This window comes from Syngnathus floridae, chromosome 16, assembly GCF_059516105.1.
Source record: "Syngnathus floridae isolate MCC-2025c chromosome 16, RoL_Sflo_1.0, whole genome shotgun sequence".
In the NCBI taxonomy this organism is placed as follows: domain Eukaryota; kingdom Metazoa; phylum Chordata; class Actinopteri; order Syngnathiformes; family Syngnathidae; genus Syngnathus; species Syngnathus floridae.
Window position 1 is genome coordinate 10,599,620 of NC_142428.1, and position 12,073 is coordinate 10,611,692.

Consider the following 12,073-nt stretch of genomic DNA (forward strand, 5'->3'; position numbering starts at 1 on the left):
TTTTTGTTTTTTCTAGAATGTCATCGACGTAGCGTCTCCATAGCGTGGGTTTGTATGTGTCCGGAGCTGTTGAGAGTGCCTTTTGTTCCAGATCTTCCATGAAAAAATTGCACATGATGGCAGAAAGAGGGTCTCCCATGGGGAATCCCTCTTTTTGCCTGTAAATTGTGTTTCTGTATTGAAAGTATGTGGAGGTGGCGATGAAGTGGAGTAGTTGGGTGATGTCCCGTGCTGTTAGGTTTGTGCGTTTCTTAAGTGTCCTGTCTGCTGATAGTCTGTCATGTACTATGTGTATGGTGGCATGTGTGGGTGTTTTTGTGAAGAGTGAAATGACGTCGTGTGATATGAGCATTTCATCTTTCTGTACCTTTACGTGTGTGAGTTCTGTAGCGAGTTGTTTCGAGTTTTTGCAGTGTCGATCCGTGAGTCCTAGTAGTGGTTTTATTATTTCTGTGAGTGCTTTTGAAAGGTTGTATGTGACTGACCCTATGCTGTCTACGATGGGGCGGAGAGGTGTACCTGGTTTATGAATTTTTGGTGTGCCATAAATAAGAGAAAACCACATCATGAACTGGGAAAAGGCCAGAGTCATCCGCACTGAAGAAAATAAACATCAGCGTTGGATCAGGGAGGCCATTGAGATCCGCAAGCGGGGCCCGAGAACCATCAACAGGGATGAGGGAGCCTATATGCTCTCTACAACCTGGAACAGCATTCTGGAGAGGTGAATGGACAGCAGAGGGCGTGGCTCACCTGTCAAATCTGACAGGTGAGCCACGCCTTCATCCATCTGCTGATAAAGATGCGTCACTATCACATCTGTGACACTCTGATGAAGGCGGAAGAAACCGCCGAAACATGTCAGGTGAATAACCTAAAACAATTTGTTTGATATAAAAGAAACCAGTGAAGTGTAAAATAAATAGATGCAGCTCACTGACAAGTGCCGCTATTTGAACTAATTTTAGAACAGTCCTGCGGGCGACCTGGTGCACGCGGGCAACGTGTTGGTGACCCCTGTTCTATATTGACAAAAGATTTCTGAAACACTCCTTAACAGGCAGGACTTTGTCCACAGACGTGGGAAAACTGCATGAAAAATGAAATTTGACCAGGCACTTCTTTGAGGTTGTGATGTTGTGCAATGATTTGTGTGGAAAATTTTGATTTCTCCCCCTCGGCCTTCTTGAGTTGTTTGGACTACAAAAGTCTCACTGAGTTATAAACAAGCGGATACGTCAAACATGGCAGATTTGTGAATCCGCCATGTTTATTACTCGGATTTCCGTTTGGCAATACCCATTACCTTGTTTGGTTTGTCCCGCCCCAACGGATGTGTTGTAAGATTAAAAAAAGTCATAGAAAACAGAGAAATCTGAACAGAGTAAAAAATAGCCTCCCAAAACGATCGTAACAGTATCTCTGTAGCACCTGGAGGGATATATTACACTTTTCTACACTCCTGCATAGTCCAGATACACAAGAAAATGACTTTAAAAACATAAAAAGCTGATTTCCCATGATATGTGTCCTTTAACTATGGAACAACAGAGCGGGACAAGAACCTTGAAATGATGTACAATACTTTGATCATTGCTCCAAAACAGTTCATATACACATACATATAGACAACACAGTTTTTTCAAATTTAATTAACAAGGCTATACGTCTTCACATCTTAAAATCTCTTGCTGAGTTAGCGTAGCGGGTTGCCTGGTGACCAAATGTGCAGCTGTTCAAATCTTGGCTGCTTTTGCTGCCGAGTCTTGCAAGTGACACCAGCAAAACCAGTATGAAAAGGACCTTCAAAACCATGTTTTGCTTTTAAGCATTGTGGGCAAGAAGTTGGTTTTGGTTTCAAAAAGGTGGGTTACCTCTGCCCTAAATGAAGCTCATCCGGCCTGTGAGTGACACGCCCCTAAAACGGTTTAAAGTGTACTGTACTAGCCAACCACAAGATGGCGGCAAATCACTACATCTGCCTATAAAGCGCCTCAACTCACTTCAACAGTTCCAAAGCCAAGATGCAGTGAGAACAAAAACAGCAAATAAGCGACTTTTTCAGCAAATAAAAAGACGAGAGTCCCTCCCCAAAAATCTGCTGATGGCAAACTTGCTAATTTTGAGTTGAACCAAAAATTTCAAGCAAGCGGGCAGCATAGCAAATAAACACAGGTGCCTGTTGTCGTCGAGCGTCAGTCAGGGTGCATGGACGCGAGCGTCTAGTCCTCGCCGGGATCATACTCAGCCTCGGCGTGCTTGCGATGGGCGGGCGGCACCAGGTGTGGGGGCAGCTCGGCCGGCAGCTCGTAGCCCTCCAGCTTGACCTTGATGAGGTGCTGAGCCAGCGCAAACTCCTCGTCGTCCAGGCTGCCATCCTGGTCGCAGTCAGCCAGCTTCCATATCTTGCCCAGTACAGTGTTGGGCAGCCGAGAGTTCATCATCTCCTTCTTGGCGTTGACGCCGCTGATTTTGCCATTGACGGGCATGAGCGTGTAGAAAATCTCGTCGTAGCGGTGCTTGTCCCGGCTGACAATCCAGTCCTCGGCTCCGTCGGCGCCGGCGCCGATGCCCTCGCCATAGCCGCGGCCGAAGGGGCCGTCCTGGGAGCCCTCGAAGGCGCCGCCCGACACCATGGCAGGTGGCGCCTTGGTTTCCTCCTCGCGGATCATGGTCATTAGCCCGGCGATCTTGGACGCAAGCATCTTGTCCACGGACTCGATCAGCTTCATCTTCAGCGATGGGAATTTGCTGAAGTCGTAGTGCTGCAGCATGTCCTGGAAGAGACATGCGCAGCTGTCATTGGGGCGCCGGTCCTATCCTTCGAACAGAACCCGTCTGCTTGATTCACCCCGGTGGTTGTGATATGTCCGTCAGACCGCTACTGTGATTGCATGCCAAAGAAATAACTGCGCGCAAGTAAAAGTAGCCCGCCATTGACCGGGACGTTCGGCGGGCGTAAAAAGCAGGATTGAAGAGGAGTTGACGTTACACCTGTAGACTCACCACAGCGTTATTTTCAGCATGCCGATCTCAATGGAGAAATCAATTCGAAGATTTGGAATTATTATGGCGCTAAACCATTATCGACTCGTTGTTGAGTCATTCAATGCCCAATGAATCTTGACATCAACAGCGGGGGGGGCAGTCGAGCATTGCCCTCTACGTACCTGCATCTTGTTGACGTTAGGAAAGTCTCCAGGGCTGATGTGGTGCTCCCTCTGCAGGATGGCATAGATCTCAGGCAGCCTCGCGATAAGCTCCTCCTTCTTCTTCTCGCGCCCAAACAGCGATGGCATCTCCTTCTTGAGGTAGCTGATGATGTAGGCGTGCACCTGCCAAGCACACGGCCAGCGTCAATGCAAACGTGGGATGGTTCGGAGGGTCCTCTCTCCAACAGGAGACAGAGCGCAGAAAGGCGCTGATAACGTGTGGGCTGGCGTTGGTGGGGATATCGCATGACGCCGGCAGCGGAAACGGCATCGCACGCATTCCACAAACGTTTCCAATGTCACCCTCTGCATTCCACAGGTGGAGTAAGTCAATATGAGATTCATTTCAAAATACTTGACACACATTTGAGTGCGGTGCCCAAATATAGACATAAAGCGTAATGCTGTTTTTTCCCCATTTCTGCTTGTGTCTCTGGCGTCGAGTCCCCCAAAGCCACTTCATTGGAGCCGAGCACCGCCATTCGTGCCAGTAATTGACTTGCTTAAACCTTTCCAGTTTTAACATGCGCCTATGTGACTTCCTCCCACCTCGCCATGCACTTCCCGTCTTACCTTGGCCAGCCTGGCCCTCTTGATGAGATCATTGAGCTTGCGAAGCGCCGCGTTCTTCGGAAGACTCTGGATGTCCCGGAAGAGGTCCTGGGACTCCGCCTCAAATAGACGTCTGAGGGCGAGAGTGAATTTAGCGAGAGGTCAAGGGACGGACACGCCTTATGGGAAGGTACCTGTTCTCTGTGTTCTGTAGGGGTTTGGCCCAGAAGGAGCCCAGATAAACCCGCACCACTTCCGGGGTGTTGATCACTTTGCCCAGAGACCACATGAGGGCGCCGTAGACACGCATCAGCTGCTGCGTGTCCACCTGCAACACGAGGGTGGGCAGGAAAAGGCGTTAAGGCTGCGGATGAGGCGAGGCAACGGACGCGAGGGAGAGCGGACCTGGTCGGCCTTGTTGAGGACCACCCTGATCTTGTCATCTTGTCCTTTGAGAGCTCGGATGGCCTCAGAGAACTCGTCCGAGATGTCCAGTTTGTGGGCGTCAAAAAGCAGGATGATCCTGTCCACTCGCTCGCCGAACCAACGCAGAACCTCGGCAAAGTCGTAACCTGTTCACATAGGACGAGGAGCCCTTACGTTGACGTGCTTGGACACTGTAAAGCTGGAAAGCGCAAGCCAAAAAGTTCCCAATCTCTCCGAAGCACATCATTGATCAGGAGACTCACCTTCCAGACCCCTATACCCCGGCCCATCCGATCGAGGAAAAAATCCACCTAGTAGTGCAGCTTTACTACAAACTGTCGCTTAGCCCCCCCACCCAAAACACACACGGGTCCTTCCCTTTGCCCCATCAGGAGGCCAGAATACTTCCTCTTCATCATCAGCCACAAGCTGTCTTTGAACAGGCCAACCTAGTCCTTGATGTCTCCCCCGAGAAAGGACCCCAGAACTATACTGAGTTTCTCGCAGATGCAATAAGGGTGTGAAGTTGCCGTAGTTGCTTTAGGCGATTGCCCACCAAAGCAGCTTTTCTCCATCAATAAATGAAGGATGGCGGTGACAAAGGCGACGCCCTCGGGTGTCAGTTTCCTTCCGCGGTTTCAAGTGTGTATGTGCAGGATGCCGGGTGAAGACTTCATAGGTTCCATTTCCCCTTTTTGAGGAAATGTCTTTTGTCCAGCAATCTTGCTTCCTTTTTTAGCATTGTGAAACAAAATCACGTGGCAACTGTCAACTTGACTCAAGAAAACCCGCAAAGGGCGCTCATTCATTCAACCGGCCTGCTGGTCACTATGGAAACACATCCTGGTGCCAATCAGGATGTGGAACTTGCGGTGTGAGACGCACGAGTCAAATGTCAACAACTGCTTCCAACTCGTGACACCATCACTCTTGATGGCAGAGTTGAGAGATTCGAGTCAAATTGTGACTTGAGTAGCACGGCCATTTTCAGACTTGGAAACAATCAAGGGCTCCCTTTCAGATTCCTTTTCATATTAGTACAAAATATGCCGTGACAAGAGTGACATTATTGTAAGGGCGTGCACGTGTGCGTGAATTGGCTGAGCAGCGCTAAATGTTTCCAGATTGCAGCAACGCGCCCCCCCATCTCCACTCGTCCTCCCACCGAGACTCCGCCCGACTCGCTGAGGCCGGGGATGTCATCGAGCAAACTCAGCGGGCTCTTTGGCACACTGTTCATGTTGCCGCTTCGAACGCAAAGTCACGAAGGGACGACCTCAAACCGGCGCCGAAGCGAGAGCGGGTTGGCCCGTCTTTCTCGCGCCACGCATCATGTGTTGACGGGACCGACACGGAATCATGGGGATAAAGTAAAGCTCCAAATGCGTCTGCGAGGGATGACGACTTTTGCCTGAAAGTAGTCGTCTCCGTCCCTCGCGCAGCCGATTCCCTCAATGCACCAACAAAAATCATGGGCAAATAATTCAAAGCTAAATGTTAAATCAGGCATGCGTCTGATTGACAAGTGGGATGCTTTCAAAGATGCTCGGTTCAAATAGAAAAAGTATTTCTTATTAATATCTATTTAAGCGCTTTGTTCCAGCTCCAGCGGTGGTGAAATCCACTCTTGAAATAAATAGCGTTGTATTGCTACGTGTCGGCTAGTTAGCGCTTTGTTCCTGCTGCCGTTGCATGGTGAGCGTGTGACAAAGCAAAAGTCAAGGCGGAGGGCTAGCGGGCACCTCTGCTGATGCGCTGCTTCTCTCCGGACAGAATCCCCGGCGTGTCGATAATGCTGATGCTCTGAAGAACCTGATTGGGCATCTGAGAGCAGATGAACCTGTACACACAAGCAGATCAATTGGAAGGCCACTAGCTTAGCTCCCTTAGCTCGTGGAGCCTGTATTTGTATTTGCATAGATAGCCCAGCGTACATCCAAAAGGGCGTTCGCGTGGGACCATAAACGCCTCATTGGTCATAAATCCCATGGCAGGCGGAAAATAACAAGAGCGCAATGCCGCCACGTGTGACGCACAAACGCTTCCCCCTGGAAACAATGCTTCATTGAGGCGGGGGGCCCTCACTGGCACAAGATGGCTCCCCATCGCTTCCTCTCAAAAATACTTGTGGATGCGGGCAACGTAGTATTTTGCTTTTTGTCTGAGACAACTGACATCTTTGTGTTCAAATTGTAAACAAAAGTTGCGGGCGCACTAACAGGTTCTTCCTCCACATAGCTTTGAAGGTGAAACAAAAAGCGCAGTGAGCAAAACACTCGGCTGCTTCTCTTGGAACAGGAAGCGATTTGAAAAAAGTTCATACTAATTCTCTGAAATTTTCTTCACTTTTCAGATGGCAGATTCAATTTTTTTGCAAAGCCTGATACGTATAAATGCGTCAAAACAGCAATTACCGTGCTGATCCTATCGGCGAGCTGAATCTATTTTTAAGTATCAGAAGCATACCTGTTGAGAAATGAGTTTCCAAAGGCGTTGAGCTTCCTGAAGGGCTTCTTAGGGTCCACCACCAGGGCGTTGCCGGGTACGATCCCCTCGTTATTGCCGTACATCACCGCGATGAAGCCATCCGTGGTGGGTTCGGGTCCAATCCGCATACCCGGAAAGTCTTGCTCCAGAAGATACCTGTGGTCATAGAAGCCTCCTCTTATGCAACGAAGACCCGTTCTTTTTTTTGGGACGACTGGATGAAACGGCCTCATTTTGCATCTGCTACCTCTGACGTGATGTCACCATAACAACTGTCATGACCACGATTGCCCTGGTTGAATGTGATTTCATGCTCAACCTAAGAAGAAACCTTGAGGATTAAAAAAAATAAGCGGCCTGATATGCAAGCGCCAATTAGCATCTATTTTGCGGGACTTTGTGCCTCCAGGCTACAGCACCGAGCCAGTGAATAGCCCAGTACTCACAGTCATGTATTATTTATCCTCTACAAAGAGCAACGATTTTTTTTGGAATACCACTGAGCTGAGATATCCAGAACGAATGTAGGCAGTAGACACCCCGCTGCAATCTGATTGGTTGCTGTAAGCAGGGGGACCGTCCTCAACTCCTCACGCACAACAAATTCAACTACTATTTGCGGCACCGACAAACGGCCAAATCACGACATGGGCCGTCGTCAGCCTCGCGTGTTAACGAGAAAATAAGCGAGTGATAGAGCCGCCATCTCATTGGCAGGTCACGTGAGTCGTTTAGCTCGGCTGCTTTAAGCGACATGTCGAGTCCCGTCCGCATGATGAAGTTGTAATCCTTCTTTTTCCTGTGATTGGCGGCATTCCTCCGAACAGGGTGGGGCCTCCAAAGAGGCGCGCACACACGCACATGAGCGCTGCAACAGCAGCTCAGATTTCTCTGCAGCTTGTAGGCTCCCCAAAAACCCGAGGAAACACAAAAAGTAAAAAATGATTTGAGCAAGTAACGAATCTGTCACAACAAGAACCAAATCAGTTTTGCGAGTGAGTGAAAAATAATACTGTGTGATTTGCAACCGCGTGAGAGTCCTCACAAATTGTGCACGGGTAAGTGAATCGTTACTCGCGGGAAGAGACAACAAATGGAGCAAATCGGAACAAGACAGATAGCTGAACATCATTCTCATTTATCTTGGAGTCGGTTGGTACCCAAATTGTTTGGCTGGCAACCTACACGTCACAATCACACAATTTGCTTTGGGGCAAATTTGATGTAAATGAAACGCTGGAAAAAAGAATGGCAATACAGGTTTCATTTAACTTGACAACGATGTGTGGATTTGCAAACCCGACCAACTGGACTGTCGGTGATCACCGACCACCAATCTCACGTCTGGTGAGAAAGGTGTGCAGCCGCGTCCGCATCTTCTACCACGGTTGCATTCGATTTGCAAGTATGTTGCAGCCTGTGGCTACGGCCGTTTTTCAAGTGGACCAGTTTGAAATCACGTCGAGTCTGGTGGCAAACTGCGAGCGCCTGTCAAGTGCTCACATGACATGAAGGAAGTGCACACAATGGGGGTGTCGACAGCCGAAAGAAAAAAAAAGGAGGGACACTTGTAGCAGGTCCAAAGTGAATGTTCGAAAACAACGTGCACGTGCACTGAAAGATATGCGAACATTTCAATTTTCTTTTTCAAAAAAAACGTGTTTTTACAGCTGTGAAACTGTCAAGTGAAACATCATGGTCACATGACCCCCTTCACACACTCACACGCAAGCACGCGCACACACACGCGCGCGCACACGCGCACACACGCACGCACGCGCGCGCACACACACACACACACACACACACACACACACACACACACACACACACACACACACACACACACACACACACACACACACACACACACACACACACACACACACACACACACACACACACACACACACACACACACACAGGCCCTATTGAAAAGCATCAGATTGAGCGCGTTCGCGCCAAATTATCCACACTAGTAGGTTCAAATGCCGAATAGGATGAGGGACCGAGTTACTCTACATCGCGCGGGAGGTGCGGCACGAGTTTCATGAGCATGCCAGGGCCGGGCGTCTTGATTCACTCGATGCCTCTGCTTTCAACTCGCGGAAGTCCGCCGAGAGCCGACGCAATCCGATCGAGTTAAGTTCGAGCGGTGGAGATTTCTTCAAAGCAGCCCCGTGTCGTTGTCATTCGAACACATCCAACCCATTTGAACGCCGTCGACTGTTACGGTCGCACTCTGTCCCTCCAAGGTGCGGCAAAGAATTGGGAAGCAAATTTTTATCTTTCGCACTTTCTGGCTTTCTTTGTGGCGCCGTTGTGTGGCAGCCTTAAGCCATCTGTGTCTTTTGTATCCCCGCTCTGTGGTATGGATACTGCTGGGGCCTGAATTTCCCCACCCCCGGGGATAAATAAATGTTCAATCAATCAATCAATCAATCAATCAATCAATCAATCAAATGCCGGCTGGCCGGGATATTCCGCTGTGGCGCCGTGCCTTACCTGATGAAGGTGGTCTTCCCGGTGGAGTATTGGCCCACCAGCAGCACCATGGGTTTGCTCTGGAAGTCGGCCGGCTCCAGGGCGGGCGAGTGGAAGTCGTGGAAGAGATACGTCTCCTCCAGCGGCAGCAGCTTCTTGCTGTAGAGGCTCTGCAGCCCCTCGGTCACCGTTTGGTACATCTCGCCCTCCTTGTTGCGGCCGCCCTGCTCCTGCTTCACCCAACTGAACATCCCCAGCACAAGCAGCGACAGCAGCGCTCACAGCACAACGAAGGGAGGGGGAGAAAAAAAGGAGAAGCCAACGCGTAAAGGGCTACAACTTCCCTCCTTGTCTTGGACTTTTTGACCGACGCCTTGGAGGGCAACTTGCCGGGGATGGGCGTGCGAGCAACCTACCTGCGGGAGGGACAAACTGCTCATAACACCCCGCCCCTTCACGTTTGCGTCACAGCAACCCGGAAACAAACAGCGCGGATGTGTTTCATAATGCTGACATTTTGTCCCTGAATAGGTTGAATGTGCAACTGAAAGTGCTGCTACGTCACCGAGGTGGTGTCACTCGTTCGTCATGGCACTTCGGAGGTCATTTGAGCGTCGCCAGTTGTTGAAGGCAGCTCGGCGCCTCCTTCAGGACAAACTGTGTCAAGCGGCAGTTTATGCATGTCTTGACCGACGCTTGCAGGGGAATTTCTAAAAAGAGGACAATCGACGAGGCTTGTGTGTTGACTCCCTGCTTCATAGCTTCAGGCTCCTCCATGGCTCGTCCTGATCTTAAAACGCTAAATACGCACCTACGTCATGATACACAATGCCTGCGCAATCAAAGCAAGATTTAACATATTCTACATTGATAATTTAAGATATTATACATTGCGACAACAAGTGGCGAAATGGCCGCCCCCGGGCATATGCCTGTTAAATCTAAACGAAACATTAATGAGTACACTGTTGCGACGAGTTTGGCTGCACAGAACATATTACAACGAAATGGTGTCTGTGTGTGTCTGTGTGTGTCTGTGTGTGTGTCTGTGTGTGTGTGTTACTTCCCCTTTAACCAACACATTTGATGGCCTGGATTAATAAATTTCTTTGACGTTAGCAACAAATGCTAACGAACGTCCTATTAAATATAAGTGTGCACGCGTTGTCTTTTGAGGTGTCACCTTTCGAGTTTCCATACTGGCTGTTGTCACTCCACACAAAGCACTTGTTGACAATAAACAGCGTTTGCCATCCCAGCTGACTCAGTACTTTAAATCCTTTGATGTTTCATACCTTACGACACAAACCAAACACATGCTTTTATTATCTGCGTGAAGCTGCCCCACCCCCACCCCCAAAAAAAACAACTGTGGGAGCCAAGGTCATTAAAGCTCGCAAACAGATTTGGCTGTCACGGTCAGGTGGAGCATGGAGCAGGACGACCAAGTGCAGCTTGGACCAGGGTTTATTGGTGAACTCAAAAAAGGCAAACTAACAGACTCGGCAACTGACATGACCTAACAAAACCTAACAACGAGACTGACCAAAAAGACGTGAAACAAAAAGACCGGGTGACATTACCAATGACAGGAACCAGGATCCAAAAAAAACATGACATGAACACACAACCTAAATCCAACACCGAACGACCACAACCAATGATCCGACAGGGAGTGAGGGGCAGACAGGACTTATATACACGACAGGTAACGAGAGGCAGGTGGGAATAATCACACTGATCATGGGCACACAGGAGGGGAGGGGCGAGCACACAGACAGAAACCAAGACAACAGACACATAGTGGAGCAGTTGGGGACGAGACGTGACAGAACAAGGGACGGCTCCCGACGTCCCAAAAAAAAAAAAAAAAACTAGTGGAACCGAACCGCGCTCGGGGGGCGACTCGGGGAACAGAACCGCGCTCGGGCGGCGACTCGGGGGACAGAACCGCGCTCGGGCGGCGACTCGGGGGACAGAACCGCGCTCGGGCGGCGACTCGGGGGACAGAACCGCGCTCGGGCGGCGACTCGGGGGACAGAACCGCGCTCGGGCGGCGACTCGGGGGACAGAACCGCGCTCGGGCGGCGACTCGGGGGACAGAACCGCGCTCGGGCGGCGACTCGGGGGACAGAACCGCGCTCGGGCGGCGACTCGGGGGACAGAACCGCGCTCGGGCGGCGACTCGGGGGACAGAACCGCGCTCGGGCGGCGACTCGGGGGACAGAACCGCGCTCGGGCGGCGACTCGGGGGACAGAACCGCGCTCGGGCGGCGACTCGGGGGACAGAACCGCGCTCCGGCGGCGACTCGGGGGACAGAACCGCGCTCCGGCGGCGACTCGGGGGACAGAACCGCGCTCGGGCGGCGACTCGGGGGACAGAACCGCGCTCGGGCGGCGACTCGGGGGACAGAACCGCGCTCGGGCGGCGACTCGGGGGACAGAACCGCGCTCGGGCGGCGACTCGGGGGACAGAACCGCGCTCGGGCGGCGACTCGGGGGACAGAACCGCGCTCGGGCGGCGACTCGGGGGACAGAACCGCGCTCGGGCGGCGACTCGGGGAACAGAACCGCGCTCGGGCGGCGACTCGGGGAACAGAACCGCGCTCGGGCGGCGACTCGGGGAACAGAACCGCGCTCGGGCGGCGACTCGGGGAACAGAACCGCGCTCGGGCGGCGACTTGGGGAACAGAACCGCGCTCGGGCGGCAACCCTAACCTGAACCGCACTCGGGCGACAACCATAACTTGAACCGCACTCGGGCGGCAACCATAACTTGAACCGCACTCGGGCGGCAACCCTAACATGAACCGCACTCGGGCGGTAACCCTAACCTGAACCGCACTCGGGCGGCAAGCATAACCTGAACCACACTCGGGCGGCAACACGAACATGAACCGCACTCGGGCGGC

At 51.4% G+C, this 12,073-nt stretch overlaps 1 protein-coding gene across 3 annotated transcripts; it reads right to left on the reverse strand.

The window, feature by feature from the left end:
• Positions 1 to 1,419: 1,419 nt before the first annotated feature.
• ehd4 (EH-domain containing 4) lies at positions 1,420 to 10,509 on the reverse strand. 3 transcript variants are annotated; one of them, XM_088399849.1, is made up of 10 exons: positions 10,345 to 10,509; positions 9,727 to 9,871; positions 9,183 to 9,577; positions 6,657 to 6,833; positions 5,933 to 6,030; positions 4,170 to 4,336; positions 3,959 to 4,092; positions 3,786 to 3,897; positions 3,171 to 3,335; positions 1,420 to 2,777 (listed from the first exon to the last, which is right to left on the reverse strand). In XM_088399849.1, the coding sequence occupies exons 3-10, from the start codon at positions 9,410 to 9,412 to the stop codon at positions 2,223 to 2,225; spliced, it is 1,638 nt and encodes a 545-aa protein (XP_088255975.1). In that variant the 5' UTR covers positions 9,413 to 9,577; positions 9,727 to 9,871; positions 10,345 to 10,509; the 3' UTR covers positions 1,420 to 2,222. The 3 variants fall into 3 exon arrangements, with proteins under 3 accessions (XP_088255975.1, XP_088255973.1, XP_088255974.1); XM_088399847.1 differs by having other exon boundaries at positions 9,183 to 9,871; XM_088399848.1 differs by lacking the exon at positions 10,345 to 10,509 and having other exon boundaries at positions 9,183 to 10,226.
• Between the last annotated feature and the right edge of the window lie 1,564 nt (positions 10,510 to 12,073).

Coding starts and splice junctions, on each gene's coding strand:
- ehd4 (XM_088399849.1), bottom strand. CDS start 9,412: ATGTTCAGTTGGGTGAAGCAGGAGCAGGGCGGCCGCAACAAGGAGGGC. Junction 6,031..6,656: donor GGAAACTCATTTCTCAACAG/GTATGCTTCTGA, acceptor TTGTGTGTACAG/GTTCATCTGCTCTCAGATGC. Junction 3,336..3,785: donor AGAGGGCCAGGCTGGCCAAG/GTAAGACGGGAA, acceptor TGTGCTTGGCAG/GTGCACGCCTACATCATCAG.